At 46.2% G+C, this 24,040-nt stretch overlaps 1 protein-coding gene across 6 annotated transcripts in view; it reads right to left on the reverse strand.

The window, feature by feature from the left end:
- Positions 1 to 24,040, reverse strand: part of FAT1 (FAT atypical cadherin 1) — a 127,699-nt gene that overhangs the window by 8,199 nt on the left and 95,460 nt on the right. For all 6 annotated transcript variants that reach the window (XM_059156318.1, XM_059156316.1, XM_059156320.1 and 3 more), the window contains exons 10-25: positions 19,422 to 23,489; positions 18,664 to 18,860; positions 16,042 to 16,195; positions 14,978 to 15,211; positions 13,591 to 13,980; positions 11,835 to 12,049; positions 11,444 to 11,581; positions 9,160 to 9,303; positions 8,394 to 8,591; positions 7,173 to 7,974; positions 6,905 to 7,036; positions 5,112 to 5,269; positions 4,014 to 4,476; positions 2,376 to 2,529; positions 2,154 to 2,264; positions 44 to 675 (exon numbers count right to left, since the gene is read on the reverse strand). In XM_059156318.1, the coding sequence (XP_059012301.1) occupies positions 44 to 675; positions 2,154 to 2,264; positions 2,376 to 2,529; positions 4,014 to 4,476; positions 5,112 to 5,269; positions 6,905 to 7,036; positions 7,173 to 7,974; positions 8,394 to 8,591; positions 9,160 to 9,303; positions 11,444 to 11,581; positions 11,835 to 12,049; positions 13,591 to 13,980; positions 14,978 to 15,211; positions 16,042 to 16,195; positions 18,664 to 18,860; positions 19,422 to 23,489 (8,190 nt within the window). The remainder of the gene's footprint in view (positions 1 to 43; positions 676 to 2,153; positions 2,265 to 2,375; positions 2,530 to 4,013; positions 4,477 to 5,111; positions 5,270 to 6,904; positions 7,037 to 7,172; positions 7,975 to 8,393; positions 8,592 to 9,159; positions 9,304 to 11,443; positions 11,582 to 11,834; positions 12,050 to 13,590; positions 13,981 to 14,977; positions 15,212 to 16,041; positions 16,196 to 18,663; positions 18,861 to 19,421; positions 23,490 to 24,040) is intronic.

The following is a 24,040-nucleotide window of genomic DNA, read 5'->3' on the forward strand; positions in this document are numbered from 1 at the left end:
CAGCTCAGTGACATTTGATGCAGGTGCAAAGGGCCACGCTTACTGTCGTAGTCGAAGTCCCAGCTGGGCTTCTGTATGGAGTCACTGTCCGACGGGGAGTTTGAGGGCGGCGGGGGCGGCAAGTTTGGAGCCACGCTGCAGACGGCCACGGCTTTCCGGTGTCCGTGCACAGCTTCGGGGTTAAAGGTGCTGAACTCCGGATGCTCCGGGATGGCAGATCCTTCAAAGGAATTGCGGTCCAGGTTGTTCCTGGAGTCGCTTGGAATGCTTGGAGTGTAGGAGATAGGACGGACAGGCACCTGGGGTGGTATGTCTGAGTAAATGTTCTTATTGAGCTTGGCATCAAAATACGGTCTTTGCAAGAAAGCGGCGCTGGGGCCCAGGTGCTTGTCTTCGGGTTCGGCCTGGTGTTTCTTCTTCCGACTGACTATCTTGCGGCAGAGGACAAACAGCCCCACCAGCAGGAAGATCCCCGTTACAAAGACGAGAATGCCTATGCCCTCGGCCAGGCCGATGTTCCACGGAGTGGACACGTACTGATTGGGCGTGGCGTCCTCGCAGTGTCGGCCCCGGTACTCACGGCTGCAGTTGCAGTGGTAGGAGCCGTGCGTGTTTTCACACAGCGCCCCGTTGCGACAGGGGCTGGCGGCACACTCGTCAACGTCACTCTGACACCTGCCAAGAGCGAGGACAGACACTTGCCACACACGTCTCAAGAGGCCAGCCCCCCTAGTTCCCAGAGCCCAGGGACTGAACACAAACACAACAGCGTGAGTAACCACCAAAAAAACGCTACCAACAAGTTATTACAACGAAAAAACCCCTCATGGAGTAATTAGTCACGTGAGTCTACACGGGGTCCCTCGGGGAGAGATGCAGGACATCACGCTGTATGTAACTGATGCCACAGATGATTAACCCAAACCCACCGGCTAAGCATTCAGTCTGCGTCTCATTCTCTTTGTTCAGAATGCACACTGGATAAATGGCCTGCTGGCAACTGTTCTGAAAGGCTAGCTTAAATCTCTAAGAAAATCTTCCTGTTTAGAAATAGGATGGTTGCATAAAACATGTGAAAGATTAGAAATTTTCCATTTTAAAACAGTTCTCCTGCTGAAAACCTCCCACAGCCCCTCACCTGAGTACTCCCAGGCTGCTCCACCCCCTCTGCCTTTCCAAACGGGGGCAGATGTGCCCGACGCTTCTCAAAGCCTCCCCACTTTTATAAAATATATCTACTGCCCTTCCCTGTACTCAACTGCCAGTCAACAGTGGAGACATTTTTGTCAAATATATTATCAACTGACTGGAATTAGGAAAGTCAGTTTAAGAACTAAGACCACAGGGTGCCTGGGTGGCTCATCGTTAAGTGTCTGTCTTCAGCTCAGGGTCATGATCCCAGGGTCCCAGGATCAAGCCCCGCATGAGGCTCCCTGCTCAGTGGGAAGCATGCTTCTCCCTCTCCCACTCCCCATTCTTGTGTTCCCTCTCTCAGTCAAATAAAATCTTAAAAAGGAACTAAGACCATGTGACTGATGGCAAAACTCACTACTCCAACCACCGCTGAAGCAGAAGCGTAGGCAGACGCCCACAGGCCGCCGGCCCTCACAGCCTGCACACAGGACGGGGCACACCTCAGTGAGGCGGGAGCCACTGACAGACAACGTGCAGTTACTTGGTAAACCGAACAGTGACCGGGCATGCGGGAACTAACACGCCTGCTTCTTTCAAGGTGTAGCACGAGCCCCCCTGGGCCCCATTTTCCTCCCCCAGAAAGCAGCTGCTAGATACTAGATAGACGTGAGTTATGACATATTCTGAAGAGGGGTCACTGCTGTCCCACTGCAAAGACAGGTAACAACTCCGGGTGCCTCTGCTGTAACAGAATTACCGCTCCCCACACGGGTCCTGCCTGTGAGCAGCTTGTGCGTGAAGACCTCTCGAGGACGGAAGTAGGCATTTTCAAGCACGACGTTCCAGTTACCGGCTCCGTCTTTTAAAGAGTGAAAGGGTAACAGCAGCCAAGACCTCAGGGTGTAGAACGTGAGGTTCTAAAGCAGCGCTGCCCCACATGAACAGAGCTCTGCTACGTCTGCGAATTGACGTGACAAGACGGGGAGGTGCAAACACAGGTGCTAGAAGAAGCCAGTTACCTTTCTCCCCTAAAACCCGAATCACACTGGCAGACCGCACCATCCAAACTGTCAAAGCACGTGCCCCCGTTCTTGCAGGGCTCATCCGTGCAGTAGGGGCTAAGCTGGCACCTGCGGGGGGAGAGGGACAGAGGCATCCGGCGTCACACTTGTACTGCAAAGGACACAACAGGGAACAAAAGGAGGCATTTCCAGGACTCTCACCCCGAGAGCCACACTGACCTCTGACCGGTGTATAAGCCTCTGCACTGACACACAAAGTCCCCGTTGTCCACGATGCATGTGCCGCCGTAAAGACACGGGTTGGAGGAGCACGGGTTAACGCTCAGCTCACAGGACGCCCCAACGTACAGGGCACTGCACTTGCAGTAATAACCTGTAGGTGCGAGATGAGAAAAAAAAGCTCATTCAATAACTCAAAATATCTGAGCAGAATACTGGTTTTCACTTTTAAGAGAAGCCCTCGTTAACAGCCGCGAGACCCGCAGAAGTTCGTACAGTTCCCGTTCTCTCTGGGCACAGTGTCGTCTGTATCAACAATCTCTCACTTCCGCTGTTGGCAAAACCAAACCAGAAGAGCTGCACAGAGAACCCATAATTAGCTTCAGTTAATCAGAACTTGTGGGCCAAGGACAGACAGCAAAGAAAGTCCCTTCTTTGAGTGACCATGCGGACTGAGAGCCCTTCTGGCCGAACACATCCCCGTTTGTCCGCAGCTCCCAGACTTTTAAAGGCTGCGATAGTAACGTGAAAGCCCTCGGGAGACTATGAACTACCATCGGGGAAAGGGACTGTCACAGGTGTCCCAACGAGCATAAAGAATGTCAGATTTCTTGCCAAGACTGTGGCCTGGGACGATTCATGTGGTAGACTTCCTCCTACTGTCCCTGGGCAGGACTGCGCTTCCCCGCTGCCGCTGCAGGGGGGCACGGCTGTGAGAGCTTCTCTAGCCCAAGACGCGCTCCTCTGAGCCCGAAGCTTTAGGAGCCTGTGTGTGGCACCACGCTCTCCTCCTCCTGCTGCTATAGGGATCACGGTAGCCCGTTTCAAGAAGAGGCTGCTCAGCCCCATCCCTGAGTGAAGGACGATGGGGTCCCTGCTGAGCTGACGTGGGCATGCAACGTGAGCACAGGATAAACCTGCACGCGGCGTCCTCTGGTGGGGATAACCTGGCCTGTTCTTGGCATGCATAGGGTATGCACAGACATGTCCCCAAAATAACACAACGCCAAATCCTCTGAAATCCCACTCAAGCGCCATTCTCATTTTTGCTTCATTCATCACACACAGCTCTACTGATCAGGCACTGTGACTGTCCTGTCCTTTCACAGCATTACTGGGAAGGGGACAAAAAGGGGCCAGGTTAACAAAATGCCACGGAGTCCTCTACTACTCCACTACTACTTCGGGACAGGACTGGTTATACTCCCAAGAGGGTTCGAGGCATTCTGCAAAACCAAACCCCATCTGTAGCAAGGCTAGCAGTCCCTACATGCTGAGCCATCAGACCTAGGGGGCCCTGCGGAAGGAAAGCGTGCACAGTCCTGAGTCCCGGCGGGCCAGCCCCGATGTGACCGGAAGAAGACTGTGCAAAGCAGACACCACAGGCAAGAGGACAGAGCCAGCAGAGCTTCGCCAGTGGGTGCCGGCGCGGAACGAGGAGGAAGTTCTGCAGCCTGACTGGGGGGACCTGGGGGGAGCCATCCTGAGTCCAGCCCTGCTCTGGTTTCCCTCAGTTCCAACACTGACCGCAGGATCCGACACCATCGTTCGCATGGGAAGGGGAAGCAGAAAGACCTGAGGCTCTTCCCAAGTGTCTCCGCGTGCAGCGCTCTGAAGATGACTAGCGCCGAGGCCTACCTCCAGCAGGAGACGGGTGGCAAATGCCTCCATTCTGGCAAGGGTTGCTGGAGCAGTCTTCGGTAGCTGTTAGTAAGCACCCAGGAGAGACGTCCACCCATTCTTCAATGTGTGCATAGCTTCTCGGTTTGTTGTTCAGAGGGAGCTCCTGCCCGTTCAAATAGATGGAGTCCATACAGCCCCGGAAACCGTTCCCGACTTGCGGGCTTCTCCCGTGCCTGGTGCCTTGCTGACGGATGTGGCCACCGAAAAACACATGGTTATCCAGGTTTAGGGTTTTCAGGGTCCCGGGGGCTGTGCCTGATGCAGTATGAACTTGGTCTAGAACCAACCTAGCATAGTTTCCATTCACTTCTAGAGACACGGCATGCCACAGCCCATCGTTGACTTGAATGCTCTGAACAGACACGATGCCAGGACCACTTCCACAGTCAAACTTGTACTGCAGCCTTCCATTATGAATCTGTGTCAAAGACAATTACCATTCACATTACTCTTACAGGACCGTCCACGAGGAACTGGTCAAACATCCAAAGGAGAGGTACATTTAGTGACTGAAGGGAAAAGTGAGTGAGACTGCCTTTAAGCACTGCAGAACACACACTCGTCTCATCAGTGCCCAGAGTAAAAATGAACCTAACACAAGTTCAAGTGCCAAGTGCACCTCCGAAAAGCATCATGGAAATCACCCACAATTAGCTGTTAACCGAATAACAACCAAAAATAGCATCAGGTAAAATCAAAAGTGAATTAAATGCATTAAAAAAAAAAAAAGACGATGATTAGCACTATTTAAACAGTTACGAATGCTCTCTATAAACGGTCTCTGTAACATTAGTAAGATGTAATACCACTGAGAGTTTGAATGTTAACTGTCACGTGACCTATAGATGCTGTGAGAAACAGAAGTCAATCTCTGTATTATGGAAGAGCAAAAAGAGCTTTTTAGCCCCAACGTCAAAAACTTAAGAGAGGTATCAAGGAACTATTTAAATGTGGAATAAAACCATGTCCCTTAATTTTTTTTCCCCCAAAATGGACAACATGAACATAAAACAGAATTTCGTGTTTTTAAAGTCTTCAGGTACAAAAACGTACCTCCAAGATGCTGTAGTCGGTCCCGCGGGCATACATCACAACCGCGTGAGCAGAGTAGGTTCTGAGCCTCATGGTCAGCTTCATCTCCAGTCTGTTTTCATTTTCCATTAGACGGTATTTCACAAAGCTGTTTCCAGTAAATGTGACCGATGAACTCCCTGAATCATGAAGAGGAAAACATGAATCAGAACCAAGTTGAAGCATATTTATAAAAGTGAGATTTCCCCCCAACAGTGATCCAAGTTTTTATCTAAGGTTACAACATTATAAAACTCAATTCAACGGAAAATGTTTATTTGCTTTAATAAAAAGCACAGCATAACTGGATTTCTTTTGGAAGAGAACTGGTCTACTAGATCAGAGAGAAACGAATTCTATAACAACGCAAGATCTAAGTATAAAAAGGTTCAGTACAAAATTATTAGGAGACAATTGAGGAGAATATTCACACAGCCATGGTGGTCTGGGGAAACTTTTCAGCAAAGTATAATCCCCAGTCTCCAAAAATGATGAATATCACTCTGCAGAGGTAGTAATGGTTATGTAAAATTACACAGAACTGACAAAAATTAAATTTCAAAATGACAAGAGACACTTTAAACAAATCAAAACACCAGTAATAGACAGTGGGATGGAGGTAACATTCACGCTCACAGCACACGGAATGTTCTAAACACTGAAAACAAGACACAGATAACCCCGACAGGCAAGGAAAGCATAGGAACAGGCCAGTCCAGAGAGGAAATGCTAGGAGGAGTAAATAAAACTTTCACAGGAAGCTGCAGCAATGCAAACTAAAACAACTAGTTATCATTTCATGCCTACTGGATGGGGGAACTTGTTTTTTAATTGAAAACCTTATACTGACAAGAGAATGGACAGACGGTCACAAAGGACTGTAAGTAAGGAACTGGTGTGACTTTCTGGGAAACTAACATAATAGAAATATTTAAAAATTAAAAGTGTAGTTAATCTTTGACATAGTAAATCCTAGTTTTTAGAAAGCACCAATAAAGGCTCTATGTATAAAGTACTTTTTAAAAAAATTAAAGTACAATTAACATACAATGTAGTATTAGTTTCAGAACTACAACGGAATGACCCAATAATTCTGTCCATTCTCAGTGCGTCACCATGATTAAGTGTAGAAAAGGATTTGGTTTTTTTTTTTTTTTTTTTTTTAAAGAATTTTATTTATTTGACAGAGAGTGAGAGGAGGAGAGAGAGCACAAGTGGGAGGAGCAGCAGAGGGAGAGGGGGAAGCAGGCTGCCTGCTGAGCAGGGACCCTGAGATCATGACCTGAGCCGAAGGCAGCGGCTTAACCCACTGGACCACCCAGGTGCCCCCAAAGGATTCGTTTTTAACACGAGAAAACATCTTCACAACCTCAAGCTCATTTATAATTAAGGACAAAGCTGACAAAAAACAATCCAGCCCCTCAGAAGCATTAGGTTTATGGGCATGGACTTGGGAAGATGCCCACAACACATGTTAAGCCACAGAAAACCAAGCAGGAGACTGTGAGAGGTGGGGAGTCCAGTTTTTCTTTCTTTTTTTTTTTTTTTTAGTAAAGAGAATGTGGAGAAAACCACTCTGAGTATGTACTCGTGGGACTGTGATGTCGGCACGAGCAGTCAGAGGGAAGGAAGAGCGTCGCTAGTAACTCAGCGGTACACACAGAGAACGGAGAAGTGACTTCGGCTCTCGATTCGTCTTAAGCCCAACTTGTTATAATCAATGCGCTTTATATCTGTCAACTCCAATAAAGAGAAGGATGGCACTGAACTCTTACCCGGGCACGGACCAAACTTGCCACCCGGGCAGACGCAGGAGTATCTGTTGTCTCCTGGATCCGGGACACACTCAGATCCCTCAGGGCACGGACTGTCTTCACATCCATGATGGACAAGTGGGCATTTTCCCTCTTTGTTTAAAAAACAGAGGGGGAGGGGAAGCTCATTAACAGGAATTTCAGGAAAACAGTCGTTACTGTGTAGACTTCGAAGGCTGCCCATGGAATGACCTGGACCCCCCCGCTGTCAGGGACTTGTATGTGTTACCTGTGCAGAGACACACGGCTGTTCGGTGGTGGCGCGGGGTCACAAAACTCAGTCTGGCCGTGCTATGCGTTGACATGACGTTTTCATCCATGGTCACCTTCTCGTCACAGAATTTCCACGGGCAATCCAGTCCTGCACAGAGCTTCTGGAATACGTCCAGTATCCTGACACCAATGATTTCTTCAATATCCGTCACGGAAGAATTAATCTTGTGCAGGAGCTGCTTGGTTGAAATGGGGGCGCTACCCGAGTTCTCCACGAAAAGCAGGACATCCAGATGTGGAGGAGGCTCAGAGGGCTGCAAACTGACCATCTGTACGTCGTTCCTCCTCACCCCCAAGATGTTCCGTAAAGCCCGTTGGAAGTTGCGCCAGTAGTCCCCAACAAACTCCTCCGGAGTGAGATTGGCGAAGCGGAGTGTGATGCTGTGGTTCAGCATCTCCTGTGTCACCTGCCGGATGTGCACAGTGATGTCTGCCACCGTCGTAAATCTCCCATCGGTGACACTGACGTTGAGGAGGTACTGCCCCACATCCAGCTTTTTGTGGGCTATCAGCTTACCGCCGGTGCTGGAAACAGAGAAGAGCTTGTCCATTTGGGGATCCAGACTGTAGGTTAAAGTGTCATACACATCTTGGTCTGTGGCGTGAATCTTCCCAATGACGCCACCTGAGTATTCCTCTCCAAAAGCCGTAATGAAAATCTCTAGTGGCAAGATCGCAGGTGGATAGACGCTCTCCTCAATGACCCGGATGTCAACATATGTCAAAGATGACAACGGAGGCTTTCCATTATCTGCCACCTGTGAGGAAATTAAAACAAACAAACAAAAAAACCCAAAAACTCCTTTGTCTTTGTTTACAATTTCTTACTAAAATATATTCACACTGTTCATGTTTCAAAAAATTACCAATGACCAGATACTTATTTCTCTACATAAGAAGCCTAGCTAGGAAAAGGAAAAATATTTCTTCACAGCCTTTTTGCTAACTCGTAAGGAAGCTTAGCTCTGTCAAGGTCTATGAAGTGACCAAATGAATAAATGAGACCCCCTCAATGTACACTGGGATCAAAACAAAGGTATGGCAAAGAAATAAAAACAAATAAAAAACCCCCACAATTCTCATTTTGTTTTCTCATGAAACGTAAGCTGTTCACACAGGAGACAGCTTCCAAACGGGCTCTCCTCTAGGAATCCACAACAAAATCAGACTTTCATACCTTCACGTGCAGGAGGTAATGATCTTTCTCCTTCCTCTTTACGGCAGCGGACGTCAGCAGGACCCCTTGCTGGTTCACTGCGAAGGCCCCCTCCTCGTTCCCACTCACGACAGTAAAGAAGAAGGGCGGGCCATTGTGCGAGGAGTCCCTGTCGGTCACAACCAGCTGCAGCACGCTGAAGCCCACCGGCTTATTCTCCTGCAGGACACAAGGACCAAAAGACACAAGACTTTCAACAAGACCGAATCTATATGGTACGAGACACAGGCAGGTTTTCTGTAACACGAAGTAAACAGAACACAAAGCGCTGCTGTGTCCCACCGGACAGGACAGAGAAGACGGGGTGAGGGTGGGGCAGTGATGTGGAGGGGGAGGGGCAAAGGGGGCGGTGGGGGCTGGGGGAGGGCACGCGTGAGAGGCGAGGATGCACGGGCAGAAGTGCGAGGGGGATGGAGTCGGGGAGTCGGGGAGGCGGAACACGGAAGACGTGGATGAGAGTCTCGGACACGTCTCCAATACAGGACAGCAGAAAATAGGATTAAGGATCAAGCCAGTGAGAATGTCTTAAAAAGCACAAAAAGAGAGAAAAGTTAGCTCTATCTTGAAAACACTCATTCTGTAATACTGACAGACGGATTTTACTCTCCCTGTTTTTCTAAATAGTTGTTTTTGGAAAAGAAAGCTGTTTCCAACAAACTGAGGCCGAAAGAAGAGCTCACTTCCAAAGGCAGGTGTTCGATGAGCCCTCTAGCATCCCCGAGACTACCTGGATGATGACGCTGTAGTTTTCCCTGGAGAAGACCGGGGCGTTGTCGTTGACATCCGACACGTCGATGTTCACGGTGGTCGTGTTGACCCGGGGCGGACTGCCGTTGTCAGACGCTTGAACTGTCAGTGTGTAACCTGAAATCTGTTCAGACACAAGAGAAAAAGAACACATGTCCACTTCACAAAGCCCAAATACGGGGTTTCATCAGATGCGGACTGGCAGCCCGGAAGGGCAGACCTGAGTAACCGTCCTCACGTGCTGTGTCTCGTATGCGGGCAATTCTCCGAGCGACGACAAGCACGCTGCAAAGACCTACACATCCGAGTGTGCGCTCAACAGAAGCGACCACTGGTGGTTAGAGTCTCTGATGCACGCTAGACCTTCTCATTCTGTGAAAGCATTCCCACTTTGATAAATAACAGATTAATGGAACTTGTAACAGAGAAGTAATACAGTGAGAAAAACGGAACAGAGCCGGAAGGCTGCTGCACTCGAAGTAAGAGGGATGGCAGCTTTCTCTAAGGCCCAAATGGGACCGTCTGCCGGAAGCCGAGGGAAGCCGTCTTCTGGCCCCAAGGGTTTCCTCATCTTCAACACCTCAGGACACTCCAGATCACCCTCCCCATCCCTTTTGCACTCAGATTACAGTCCCTGTCCAAATCCCCTAGGGTGAGTTCTCTGTGACCCCCCTCCCTACAAAGGAAACTACGTCAAGTGAGGTGGATTCCTTTCGAGGGCAGGCCCCGTGAAGCTCTCTTCCAGAGGGAGAGGTGGAAGATGCCAGAAGTGGGCTAAACCCCAGAGTATGTTCTGCAGAACAGGAGTCCTGGAGGGTGCCCCAACAGGAAAGGGCAAACGGCCTGGGACATACCACACGCCTTTGTCCTGAACATCAGCACATTAAAGGAGCAGACAGGCGCGTCCGTCACAAACACTCATAGCTGTTCAGCCAGCAGCACGGCAACCGTAAGCCTAACATCGGGCTTCCTAAGCTCTTGCAAAGTCCCTGCTCAACAGTAACAGGTCACAGAAGGAATGGAAGAACTGAGACTTGAACGAGGTAGCTCATCACTGTATTCCCAGATCCCTCTCATCTTAGCTCTACCCGCTAGTGTTCTGAAACTATACTCCACTGTCACCAATGTCCTTTTAATTCACTTCTGGACTTTGGGACCTCTCCAGGCAGCTCCCTGAGTGTGTGAGAGGAGGGACAGAGGGACGGAGGGACAGCCTGGCGTTGCTCATACGAACTCACTACCTCAAGCTGCTTCTATCATCCTCTTCAGAGGCTCGAGCCATATCTGTATTTCCAGCTTTCACATTTCTTAAGTTTGAGTAAAATCTCCAAATACTGGCTGAAAATTTCTCCTCACATAAGCCACTCTCCTCTAAAACTCAACACATCAAACCCCACAGGCCACTGCGTCTCCTCCCGGGGCAGAGTCAACGGCCTCACGACCGGCTCTCGGAGGGCAGTCCCCAGGCCCAGGTGGCGAACGACAACCGCCGTCTCGGACGCGGCTGCCTCCCACGCAGGGCCTTATCTGAGCTGTGCAGATTCGGATTTCTCCCTCACGGAGCCTCCACAGTTGTCTTCTCACTTGCTCGTCGGCACCTGCCAACCGGGCTGCTGTTGCTTCACGGTAGAGTACTGGGGGCTGGTCTGCCCGCCTCGCTGGCACCCCTCACACCGACCGTGGCACTCACCTTCCCACTGGTCTCCTTGGGGAGTTACACCCGGGCTCGCAACTGCTCACTAACCGCCGCTGCTTGCGGCATCCAGTCTGAGCCTCGGATGTGTTCCTCGCACACCATTCTACTGCGTCCCTCACTTCTTGGTAGGATTCCTCTACTCCAATACAGCCCAATACAGTCACCTGAATACTACACACATCCTCCTGTCCCCATGCCTCGGTTGACGAAGTTCCTCACAGGGCCTCCCCTTCTCTCAACGACCATGGTTTTCTGAAGTCTCTGCCATTATTGAAAACCTAGTGACTAGCTCCATGAAGTGTCTCCAAACAATGGAGCCAAGAGTAGTTTCTTCCTGAAGATAAGCCTTTATTATTTAAACTTCTATCCATATGAAACACATCTCTTACACTCGGAGATTTCCCTACTGGAATTGCTTTTCAAGCGTTTGTACCTTGCTTGTCAGTGCCTGAACAAGGCTGGTTCTACCCTCCCCATACTTCCCATCATGTGACAGATGTGAGCACAAGAACTTATACGTACTGATTTGGTGATTTGTAAACAATTTAAACCAAACTTTTGCACATACCGTTTCCCGGTCCAGAAGCTTGGTCACTTTCACTTCTCCCCTGGTAGGGTCAATCGTAAACGGACTTCCTTGGTTACCATCTATAATCGAATAGCGGATGTGGCTGTTTGAAGGTCCATCGGTGTCATCAGCCATAACCTAGAAAACATCAGACTCCTGCTTAGGAGACAGCTAAGGAAGGGGCAGGGGTCTACTAAGCCCATTTCTGGTACCAATAGCTAGCTGTTATAAAGCAGTAATTTACAACAGACTTAATAACTGACTGGGATAACAAAAGACATTTCCACATCTTCCAATTATTTTTGAGTAAGGCCACAACAAAAATAACAAAAAAAATTCCTCCGAAATTTCCTGCAAAGATCCAGAAGAACATAGTAGAGAAGAGACACACCGTGATGACGGACTGCTCGAGAAGGGCGTCTTCACTGATCACTGCCGTGTAGGTGTCTTGGCTGAACACAGGGGAGTTATCATTGATATCAGTTACATTAATGTTCACGGTTGCAACATCACTTAAGGAAGGCGTGCCTCCGTCAGTGGCCTCGACAGTCAGGTAATATTCATGAGAGCTTTCATAATCCAGATTCTCAATGATAAATATGGCCCCTAAATGGAAAACAAAATGATTTTCAGGACTTTTAAGTGCTACCGCTTCCTTCCATGGTGACGGGAACACACTTCTACACAAACCATTTCTGCCCCAAAAGTTTGCTTATTATTTGTGTAGGTTTTCTAGTATCTTAACTCAGCAATTACAAATTATAAATCTGCCCACTCATGGATGCTCATTTATTTCTCTGTGGTATTTAAATTGCTTCCCTAGTCAACACTACCCACATCCCACTAGAAAGTGATTATATCTCTTCTCTCTTCCAAAACACAGTTTACTACAGACATCTCTCTAATAACATAAAAAGGAAAAAGAATTCCACTCTTCAGCTTTTATTTTCCCTTTCCTTCTCATAGACGTTTTCCTTTTAAAGAAATGTACATCTTTTTTTTTAATCTCCAGAATAACTATTCACATCCTGCCCCCCCCCCAAAATCACTTTTTGATTTAACAATTCCTTTAACACCCCACTTCTTCAGGGTGCCTGGGTGGCTCAGTCGGTTAAGCAGCTGCCTTTAGCTCAGGTCATGATCCCGGAGTCCCGGGATTGAGTTCCACATCAGGTTCCTAGCTCCATGGGGAGTCAACTTCTCCCTCTGACCTTCTCCCCTCTCATGCTCTCAAATAAATAAATAAAAATCTTTAAAAAAAACAAAACCCAAAACAACACCCTTCTTTATAGACCATCCTAGGAAGGAGCCCTAAAAACAGTAATTCTTTGATATGCATTAAAAATCCATTTTTAGGGTGCCTGGGTAGCTCAGTGGGTTAAGCCTTTGCCTTTGGCTCAGGTCATGATCTCAGGGTCCTGGGATCGAGCCCCATATCGGGCTCTCTGCTCAGCGGGGAGCCTGCTTCCCCTCTGTCTCTGCCTGCCTCTCTGCCTACCTGTGATCTCTCTCTGTCAAATAAATAAAATCTTTAAAAAAAAAAAAAAGTTTTTAAACAGCATCATCACACTCCTACTCTTCATCTCAGTCACACACAATTAAATACGGTTTGAAAGGAGTGACTTTTTACAAGTTTTGAAGACTTACAGCGGATTCAGACCACGGTTAACAAGACAACAAAAGTGTTTACACAGCAAGAGTCACTAGCTGCTTCCACTCTTGACCTTGCTGATAGCTGCCACTCAGTTTGATTCAAGGACTTCGACTATTCTATATAACTAACATAATGAAAACGTCAATTTTAATGAATCATCAGATGCCCCCTGTGGAAACTAAGATCAAAGAGGTCGAAACCACTGTTTTGCATAAGAAGCTACTTTCACGTGGGAGAGAGCACAGGACTGGCACGCAAGGTCCTCTTCTGTCTTCTACTCTTTACCGTTATGCCATCCTGACTGCATCACTAGAGTGGGCTTCTTTAATTTTTCACTTAAAGGTCTAAACCACTCTGAATCCCACTTAAAGTAACAACACAAAGAAAACTCAAGTTTTATCTTTTCAGAGTAGCCACAGCCGATTTCTGATCTCTTTGTAGCAAGCCTTTGGGGCAGAATCAAGGGCCTCCTCTCATTCACCGGGTAGGTCACCTGTTTTAGAATCTATGCTGAATTTTCCATGTTCATTTCCACTTATTATCGAGTAGGTGATTTCTGCATTTGCTTCAATATCCCGGCTGGCCGCATACACTTGAAGAACTTCTGTTCCGATAAGAATGTCCTCGGACACGGTGGCACCGTATTCACGGTATTCGAACACAGGTGGGTTGTCATTTATGTCCAAAACCGACACAACGACAGTGCTCGTTGCAGTCAACCTCCTCGGCAAACCTTGATCCGTGGCTTTCAAAGTCAGGGTGTACACGGCCTGCTGTTCTCTATCCAAGGGCTTTTCTAACTGAATGATTCCAGATAATTCATTAATGGAGAACTGCCCATCAGCCGAGTCGATGAGTGAGTAGGAGATCTTCTGATTCAGTCCTGGTGATACATGACCATATGTAAGACTTTTATTTTGAGAAATTTAAATTTTCTGAGAAAACATGCAGCATATTTTTAAAAGGGAAAACACTCATACGCATTACTTAGACATTCTTATGACTATCACCTTTAAAAAGCAAATGTTTTCATTAACAATTTACTAACTTAAACATGATTTCATAGTCACCTGGCTTTTTAAGACGATACTCTATAGGAATGTATGCTAGAATACCCAGCAGCGCTTTTAAAATGAAGTCAAAGATCTGAGAAGCAACATTTTTGTTATTGCTCTAATTCTTCAGTACTAGTCTGACTTAAGAAATTATTTTTATTCTCTGCTATGCAAATGTTATAAACATGTGTCCTAGAGGATTGTACTCTCTATAAAATTATGAGAGGTCTGTTAAACTATACCAATGTAACATTTGCTTCTGTTCTGCTTCCATATTAACATCTCTATGGTACTAATGGTTTATTCACAACATAACACCTCAGTTCATTAATTCAAATGGATACAAAGATCTGTTAATATAGTCACTAACCATAATTTTAAGGACACCACAGATGTCCTATAATAGTTAAGTACATGGGGCACAATTTGGGGACTTCAAATATTCATTAAAAAATGAATTCATGGGTGGCTCAGTGAGTTAAGCCTCTGCCTTCAGCTCAGGTCGTGATCCCACAGTCCTGGGATCAAGCCCCACATCAGGCCCTCTGCTTGGTGGGGAGCCTGCCTTCTCCTCTCTCTGCCTGCCTCTCTGCCTGCTTGTGATCTCTCGCTCTGTCAAATAAATAAATAAAATCTTAAAAAAAAAATTCATTATTCTAAAGATTCCATTCCACTTTTAAAGCTGAGAAATAAAATAATAGAAGTTATTTGATATGCCTAAGGTGAGGTTAAGTCAAAGAGGCTGAATTTGGGATGTGTTCTGGACAGAGGTCCCTGTAATCCTTGAGCACATCTTAAAGACAAAAAGCATCACCTAGACAGTACCTGCATCTGCGTCCGTGGCCTGCACCCTGGTCAGCAGCGTCCCAGGCTCTGTGTTCTCAAACACGGTGATGGCATATAGGTCGGCGGAGAACTCGGGGGCATTATCGTTCACGTCTTCTAATGTGAGCACAAGATTAGCCTGACAGAATCGGCCCCCTCCGTCTGTGGCCTTGACCAGGAGGTTATAAATTGCTTGCTCCTCACGATCAAGAGGGGCTAATGTTTTCAGTTCACCTAAAAACAAACAAAAGTAAACGGACTCATTTGAAATGTTAAGATGCGAACTGCAAATGCACATCTTACCATTTCTCCCCATTTTCTCTTACGATGACAGAACTGGGGAGGCACAGTGGTATCAGTGACAGGAGTCAAGAGCTGCAGGAGCCCAGGGAGAGCTAGGTTTCCAGACCCTGCCGCCTGCCAGCTCTTCAACTCACAAAGATTTCGAGGCCAGCGCCTCTCAGATTATACATAATATCACAAAAACAGAAGAAGAAGAAAAAAAAGCACTACTTAATTTACCAAATCTAAAATATTTTTAAATTGACTCATAGCTTCATATGTTTACAATTAGTTCTGGGGCGGGGGAAGCTGCCAGAAAATTGTAATTTTAACAAAATACAAATTATAAGAGGGAAAACACTTTTAGAAGATTTTAAATACAAATAGAATACTACTAATCATTTTAAGGAGTATGCTAAATAATTTATGTCCACGGATTGAAGAAAACAAACTATATACAAAATAAAGCAGAAAGTTTGAGAGATACTTAAATTTTTGAACTATTTTTTAAAAAAAGAAGTTGATACTAATCTCAATTTTAAATCCTTGGTTCAAGTAGGTGATGTTGTTAATTTTTTAAAATCTTTAAATCTTTTTTTTTAATCTCAAATTTTACACAGTAAATTGCTGTGTAGATTTTTAAAAGATGCCAATTTTGTAGTATCAGAGTACATTTTATAGGAACAGAATGTAATTTCAAATTTTACATGGGACCTAAAATCACCCGGATATAGGAGAGGACTTTATTGGAACATAGTTAATTTTGCAAAGCCCGTCTTTACCTGTGTCTGGATTTAGTTTGAATTTTTCTGCGCCTGGACCAAACAACGTGTAAGTCATGTCTGCGTTGGAGCGGATGTCCGCATCTGTAGCGGACACCTGCAGGATCAGCTTCCCAGGAAAGGCGTCTTCTGGAATCGTGTCCGAGTATAAAGTCTACAACGATTTTAAGTAATGTTGTGAACATAAAACATGAAGGGTTAACATGACTGCCAAGAGAATAATGGGAAAAAAATCATTTAACTTTGGTCACAGAAAACATGGGACATGACGGAATTTAAAATCCAAGGAGCTTTGAAAACTATTTTTCTTTTAAAACAAAACAGAGTCGTGTAACAAGTAACTCCTCTCTCTCACTGAGAGAGTCTAACCTGACATTTACGCACAGAAGTCTGAATACTTGACATCTCTGAGTTGGGTTCATGTTCAACTTAAGTTCTTATAAGAAAACATAAGTAGTATTCCATATTTATCCAAAAACTGTAGAGTAAATGCCTGTTACATCATGTCTACTTCTTTTCAATACAGGAAATTCATTAGTTGCAATCGTTCCCAACACATGACCAGCTATAATTGCACCTGAGACAGCAGTGATCCCCATGTCATGAGGGAAAACAGAGAATCCCCAAGGTCCGGGGGGCGGGGGGCGGGGGCTCTGGGGCTCTTCTCCTCCACCCCTCCCTTCCCAGCTGACCGAACTCTAACATAACGAATGGTTAGTTCCACTTCCAACTAATCAGAAACTTCCACCATAAACCAAAGCATAAGACAAACAGGTTAAGATTTTGTTGACTTTTCTCTCTTAATGTGAGCTCAGTTTTAGGTAAATGACATTTTATGGCTCATGAAACAGGATATTTTGCAATACTGATGATTTCAAATGATCTAATGTCCTAATTTTATTATTTCCAAAGATGACAAGGCATTGTATCCAAGTCATATGCGAAGTATTTAAAAAAAAAAAAAAAAAAAAAAGAGGCAAGCAAGCAAGCAAGCTAGCAAAACACATTTATTTTCTGTAAGACACACAGACATCCTCCGCTCCCCCGCCACCAACCCACTCAAAACGCTGCTGCCAGAAAGTCCGCATGTGGACTGAACTCTTCATTCCTCTGGAGCGCCTTTCCCTCCTGATGGCACCGTACTGTCCGGAGAACGGCTCTGTCCCCTTCCACTGCTGCGACACTGCCCAGCGACTCTGCCCCTCTTCAAGGCCACTGTCCCCCACTGTCCCTCACTCCCCCAGCCTCCCCTTTATCTGCCACTCTTCATCCTTCCTCGGACTCCCCTCTTTCTTCACTGGCCAAATCCGTGTGTGTATTCACACACACCCTCTCTGGAGTCTGGCGTCCGTCCACCTCAGGATACAAAGCTTGTGGTCTCTAAGCCAGTCTCCACGTCCCAAAGTCCCAATCCACATCTCCCTCCTCTGCTTGGCCACCAAAGCTCCACTCGCTGGCCTGCCTCCTAAAAATCGTCTCCTCCTGGGCTCTCAGTAACACTGCCCATATGGTTCCCTCCACCCACCTCTGCTTCCTCCTCCCTCTCCCCAGGAAATACCCCTGCGGACTCTCGGTCCCTTTTTGTTATTATCCTCTCAAGTGGATTCCAATGTTAGTTCACGGTAGAAACTGTCAAGTTTACATCTGTCCCGAGTCCCCATCTTCAGTCTTACCGTCTCTCTCAACGTCTACAAAACCTATTCCAGACTGTCCCACTACCTCACACCAAGTCTGACCTGGACACAACACGCTTCCTTTTAGACCAATGCCACCCTATGCTGCATCTTTGGTCTCTCTCCCTCTTCTTGTAGCAAACAGCAGTCACTCCTGATCCGACACATCTGCCGGGCTGTCCCACGCAGGCAGCACCTAGGACACCGGCTTGTCCTTCCTCTCCCTCGGCCCCCTCTGCCTACCCCCCAACCCGGGCTCTCACGTGATCACCTACGTGCACCTGATCCCAACACATTCATCGTCTTTAAGGAACTCTTCCTTCACGTCATCACCACCTTCCAAGTACAAATGGGGGAGGAGTCCCGACCCCCGTGCTTATCTGAGCACCACTTCCCCGAGGTGGAGCTTCTGCTCCCTCCCCGGCTGCAGGGAGCACAGCCACTCCAGGCCTCCCCCACGGCCCCGATGGGAGCGGCTCCTCTCCGGTGCACTTGTTCTCCTAAGTCAACGGGCTCTACCGCTGTAGCAAAACCCTCATCTGCCTCTTCATTTCTCAGGTGTGTGCGAGAGCAGGTGCCGCCCAAAACCAACTTATGAAAGCAAAATGGAGCTTTGCAGATGAACTACTGCTCGGGTATCTTCCCAGAATAATCGCATCCCCCAAGACAGGGAATGAAAATTTCTCAGAGCTTGTTTAGAGTTAAACTGTAAGCCTGCCCATGATTTCCAGTGTTTTTGAATGAGACTTTGAAACGACTTAGCATTCCCCCAAATAGTTCTGGAGCCACTCCAGTTCCTGCTCCACTGAACACTCACCTTCGCTTAAACCGTCAGAGGTTATAATGTGAAACGCATCTGAATCACACCCAGCATCCCATGACAGTCCTACTCAGAGGGTGAACAAGGAATCATAATATAGAAATTCATAATATAGAGAGAACAGCCCACCTTTTCACAGACTGGACTGTTGTCATTTGCATCAAGAACTTTCACTTCAACTATGGCTTTGGATGAGAAGGTCCCATCAGTTGCTGTGATGGTCAGAAGATAATTGTCCCTTTTTTCCCTGTCTAGAGGTTTCTTCACATAGACCTTCCATTCATTCTGTATGTTTTCAATAGCAAACTGTCCCAAAGGATCTCCTCCTATTAAATCAATGGAAGATAAGGACAGTCAAGTTTATTGAAATAAGGAACGATCTAAGTAACAGGAGAAAGAAACTGCTCAAATATATATAGAACGTTATACATTATAACAAGAATTTTTACATTTTTACAAGAATTACTTTAAAAAAAAAACTATTATATTTAAATTTGGTATATTAGGTTTCCGACTTACCACCCCTTCCCCAAATCACGGCATTAAAATGTGTACTGAAAAACAGTATTAAGCTAAGTAAAATGCAAAGCCTACTAAACAATACTTCAGCCTATGCTGAAGCTATAGTTAATTATAATGTATCTGTCATATGCTAATTCAACAGAATGAATCATAAAAATCAAAAACAGTCAAATGGAACAAGTGTTCACTTTCCTCAGGCAGAGAACTTGAAATGTAGTTTAACAGATGTTATTTCTACTTATTTCAGATATAACGTTACTAAAATCATCCCCTTAACTCCCCATTTTCCCAAAACATGCACTTCAAAATGTGTACCTCTAGCACAATTTATTTTTAACTTACACCCTCGCATTGAAATATTTTACCTGTGATGTAATATGTAACTTGTTTGTTAATCTCCTCAGAATCAGCATCCGTGGTACTTAAGATGGCGATGACACCGCCTGGGGGATCATCTTCACTCACAGTCCCCTTATAAATCTCTGCCGTGAACCGCGGGGGGCTGTCATTGACGTCAGTGACTGTAACATCCACAATGGCTGTGGAGGACAGCTGAACCTTCTCACCGTGATCTGAGGCAACCACTCGAATCTGGTAATTGCCTCTCTCCTCATGGTCAAGTTCCTTCAGGGTCGTAATCCAGCCTGTCTCCACATTAATGGCAAAAGATTCGATGACTTCTACACTTTGTGACTGATCTAGACTGTACATGACTTGGCCATTGGTTCCCGAATCGAGATCGGATGCCCGGATCTGGATGACTCTACTTCCCCCTGGCAGGTTTTCAACAATAAATGCCTCATACGGGTTCGACTCTAACACAGGGCTGTTATCATTGGCATCTTTCACTTGGATGCTGACATCCACAGAAGCCACCACTTCGTAGTCCTCATGAGTGCACTTGGCAAGTACAGAAAACTGGTACCACTTAGTTGTCTCATGATCAAGACTCTTCTCCAGTTTCAGTCTGCCACTCTGCCTGTCGATCACAAAGAACTCATCCCTGTTACTTTCGGGAGTATTCCCTTTGACTAGGCTGTAAAGAATGGTCCCACTATGTTCTGCTCGGATGAGATCGATCTCTGTCCCAATAGGCATGTCTTCTGAAACCGTGTAGGTGTAAAATGGCTCTGAAAATTTTGGAAGTTGTATTTCTGGTGGAAGTATTTTTACATAGACGGGGACAACAGATTCTCTGGATGGAGACCCACTATCCACAGCTCTCACGAAGAAAGTGAAGAACTCATTTTCCAAGCCAATTAAGCTTTCTTTTGTAGTTATTACACCAGAGAGCTTGTTAATTTCCAAATTCTCTTTGACACTTTCAGAATCTGCTTCGATGGCATAGGTGACATCAGCATTGGATCCCTCATCAGCATCACTTGCAAGAACTTTAATGACTGATGTCCCTTTGGGAGCGCTGGAGCCAATGTCCACTTCATACCTGGTTGCTCGAAACTGGGGTGCATTGTCATTGTCATCTGTAAGGATGACGTTAACGGTGCAGAAGGCAACCTTTCCTCCAGTATCCTTAGCCATTAAACGAACCGCGATCACTTTCTCCGCTGGGGTTTCTCGATCGAGTTTCTCCAGAGTAAATATCTGTCCTCTCTCATTTGTGTAAAATCTGTCTTTGGCAAAGTCATTGACAATATGGTAAGTAATGTGACCGTAAATACCAGAATCCCCATCGGTTGCTTTGACCTCAATCACCAGGGTGTGTACGGGAGCATTTTCAGCTAACTCCACTTCATATTCGCTCTGAAGGAAAACAGGGCTGTGCAGATTGCCTCCAATTACAGTTATGTGAACCTGAGCCGAACCCCTAAAAACTCCATCGGAAACAGAAATGTTAAGACTGTAAAACGGCTTCAAGGTGTGCCGGCGCAGGTTTGAGAGTGTGATAATCCCCGTCTCACTGTCCATGACAAAATTCTTCTGGTCGTTGCCAGAAAGAATGGAATAGTCCAACTTGTCTACGTCTGAATTGTCTGCGTCATAGGCTTTGACACAGGTCACGAAATGCCCATGGCTGGCATGCTCGCTAATTCTGGCTTCATAAATCTGCTGGTCAAACAGCGGCGGATTATCGTTGAGGTCTGTGACCTCCACGGTGACGATGACATCACTGCTCAGGGGGGGCATGCCACTATCCACAGCCCTCACAAAAATCCTGTGTTGCTGGAACTGCTCATAATCCAAAGTCCTGACGAGCGAAATGAGGCCAGTGCTGCTGTCGATGTGGAAATGATCATGGCTTCTGCTGTGATTCCCGAACATGTGGTAGGAAATTCCTCTGTTGGGTTCGGAATCTGAATCGGTCGCTCTGACTTGAACGACAGACGTGCCGATGACGGACGCCTCCGACAGTGCTGTGGCGTAACCCTGCTGACTGAAGACGGGAGCGTTATCATTGACGTCTTCCACAATGATGTCGACAAACACCTCGGCATGGGCGCCGGTCAGGGAGTCGGTCGCTCGGATGCTCAGCTTATACGCTGGGTGCGACTCAAAGTCCAGAGGAGCTACGACACTTAGGACCCCGGTGTTGAAATTAATGGTAAACTGGCCAAAGGGATCTCCATCGGTGATGCTGTAGAACACTTTCAAGCCTTCCGGACTGTTGGCTTGTACGTGGACGACCGGACTGTGCAGCTGGATGTTCTCTGGCACCTCGGCGCTGTAAAAGGGTTTCTCAAACACAGGCATGGCTTTATTCATAACAGTGATGGGCACGATCACTTCAGCGGAAAAGGCTGGGTTCCCTCCATCTTTTGCGACCACTGTGATGAGGTATTCTTTATTTAAAGTGTCAGGTTCAAATTGCTTTTTCAGGGAAATTTCGCCTGAGGCTCCAATCTGAAAATGTTCGTGGTGCTCCTTCAGGTAGTAATTCACCTCCCCATTTCTGCCGCTGTCTCGGTCCACGGCGGTAACGTAGCGAATCACGTGGCCCACCACAGTGTCCACTTTGACAACGGCATAGTAAGGGAGGTTGACAAACACTGGTGCATTGTCGTTCTGGTCTTCTATGGTGACCTTGACGACAACGTGGGCCACTGCCGAAGGCTTCTGTTCTTGGGTCACTTCTACCACCACATCAAATGCCTCCTGCTGTTCGCGATCGAATGGTATGCCCGTGGTTGACAGCACGCCTGAAGTCCGGCTTATCTTAAATCTGCGGTCTGGGTTGAGGATCTGATAAAACAAGGGCTCATTGATGGGGTTCCCAATGGCAGTGATGACAGCTAACGTTCTGGCTTCAGTGGAATTCTCTTTCACTACTGCGGAGTAGAAATCCCGGGTAAACTTTAGCTGGCTTTCTTTGCTTTCTTTCACGTTAATTTTCACAGAGGTAAAGCTTACAAATCTGCCGTCAGAAGCTCTCACGGTTAACTCGTACCGGCTCCTTAACTGAGCTGTGTTCTGTACAGTTATAGTCCCTGTCTGGTGGTCCATAGAAAACTTCTCCCCAATGTTGCCTTCGGTGATGGAGTACATCAACTGTGAGAATGCACTCGAATCGGCATCTGTGGCATTTACTGTGATGACTTTGACTCCTCTGTATGTTGGCAGCAAGAGAGATGCTTCGTATAACGATCTGGAGAACACAGGAGGGCAATCATTAATGTCGATTACACGGATGGTCACGTTAGCCGCATACGCAGCAAATAAACGCGGTGTACCCATGTCGTGCACTTGTACGGTCAAGTGGAAAGTACTTGTTTCTTCATAGTCCAAACTCAGCACGGTATGAATAGCACCAGTGCTAGAATCAATAGCAAAGTATTTGTGTACAGATGGTTCAACAATGTGATAAACGAGCAAAGCATTGGATTCTTTATCAGCATCGGTTGCTCGAATCACTAACGGGATGTTCTTGTCAGTTAGCACCACACTGTTGATTGAAGCTGATTCGCTAATGAGTCCCGTATACTCTGCCTGCATAAAGACGGGCAAGTTGTCATTTTCATCTTGCAGGTGCACCAGAACAGTTGTGTTAGTAGACAAACCAGCCATGTTAGTTCCTTGGATGATCAATGTGTAAATGGGCAAAGTTTCAAAATCCAGGGCTTTCTGAGTGATGATACTTCCAGAATGTGGATTAATATCAAAAGCATCGGCTACATTTCCATCTTTTATTTCATACACCACCGATGACTGACTGTGGGCTGTGACCATCCCGACGAAACTCCCAATGCTGACAGTTTCACTGATTTCCACAGAATATTCTTTTGATGTAAACTTAGGAGAGGCATTGTCCGCAATCGTGACAAAGATATGCACAGAAGTTATTTCACTCATAGGTGGACTGCCTTGATCTGTAGCTTTTACCATTAAGTCATATTCCACTTGGCTGTTTCGATCTAACTCTTTGGCAGTTTTTATAGAGCCCAAGACGGGATCAATTGTGAAAGAATTTCCAATATTTCCTGGGGGTGTGTGAAAAAAAAACATGTTAGAGAAAAATATAAGGACCAATACAAGTCACTGTTGGAGATACAGAGATAAAGCTATCCTCAGAAGTGATATTCTAAAATGAAACAGAAATTCAGGAGTTATTAATATTTGAATGGAACTCATTTCATTTTTAGCCACCTATAATACAGTAGATTTTTCTGAGTTTTGTCCATAAAGTATGAAAAGCAAGAAACAGAAGAAAGATTACTCTATAACCTAAAGCCAGAACTCACTTGCTATTGGTTGAGCCAGATACTTGTTGTGGAATGTATGGTTATCCTTTTGTAAGGTAAGGTAAGAATTTTCCATCAGTTCCGAAAAAACCCTTTGGAACATACTTCTGGTTTCAGCATGTATCTCCTCTAAGTTCTCAAGATTCTTATTCATTATGAAAGGGAAGACGTCAATTCACTAAGAAAAACTTTAACAAGCTTCAAGAGAGTTGTCCCTTATTTTAAATATTCAGGAAATTGATGAATTACCTTGTGTATAATCTGCCCCACTATGCAGGCTTCAAAGATTT

This window comes from Mustela lutreola, chromosome 18 (assembly GCF_030435805.1).
Source record: "Mustela lutreola isolate mMusLut2 chromosome 18, mMusLut2.pri, whole genome shotgun sequence".
In the NCBI taxonomy this organism is placed as follows: domain Eukaryota; kingdom Metazoa; phylum Chordata; class Mammalia; order Carnivora; family Mustelidae; genus Mustela; species Mustela lutreola.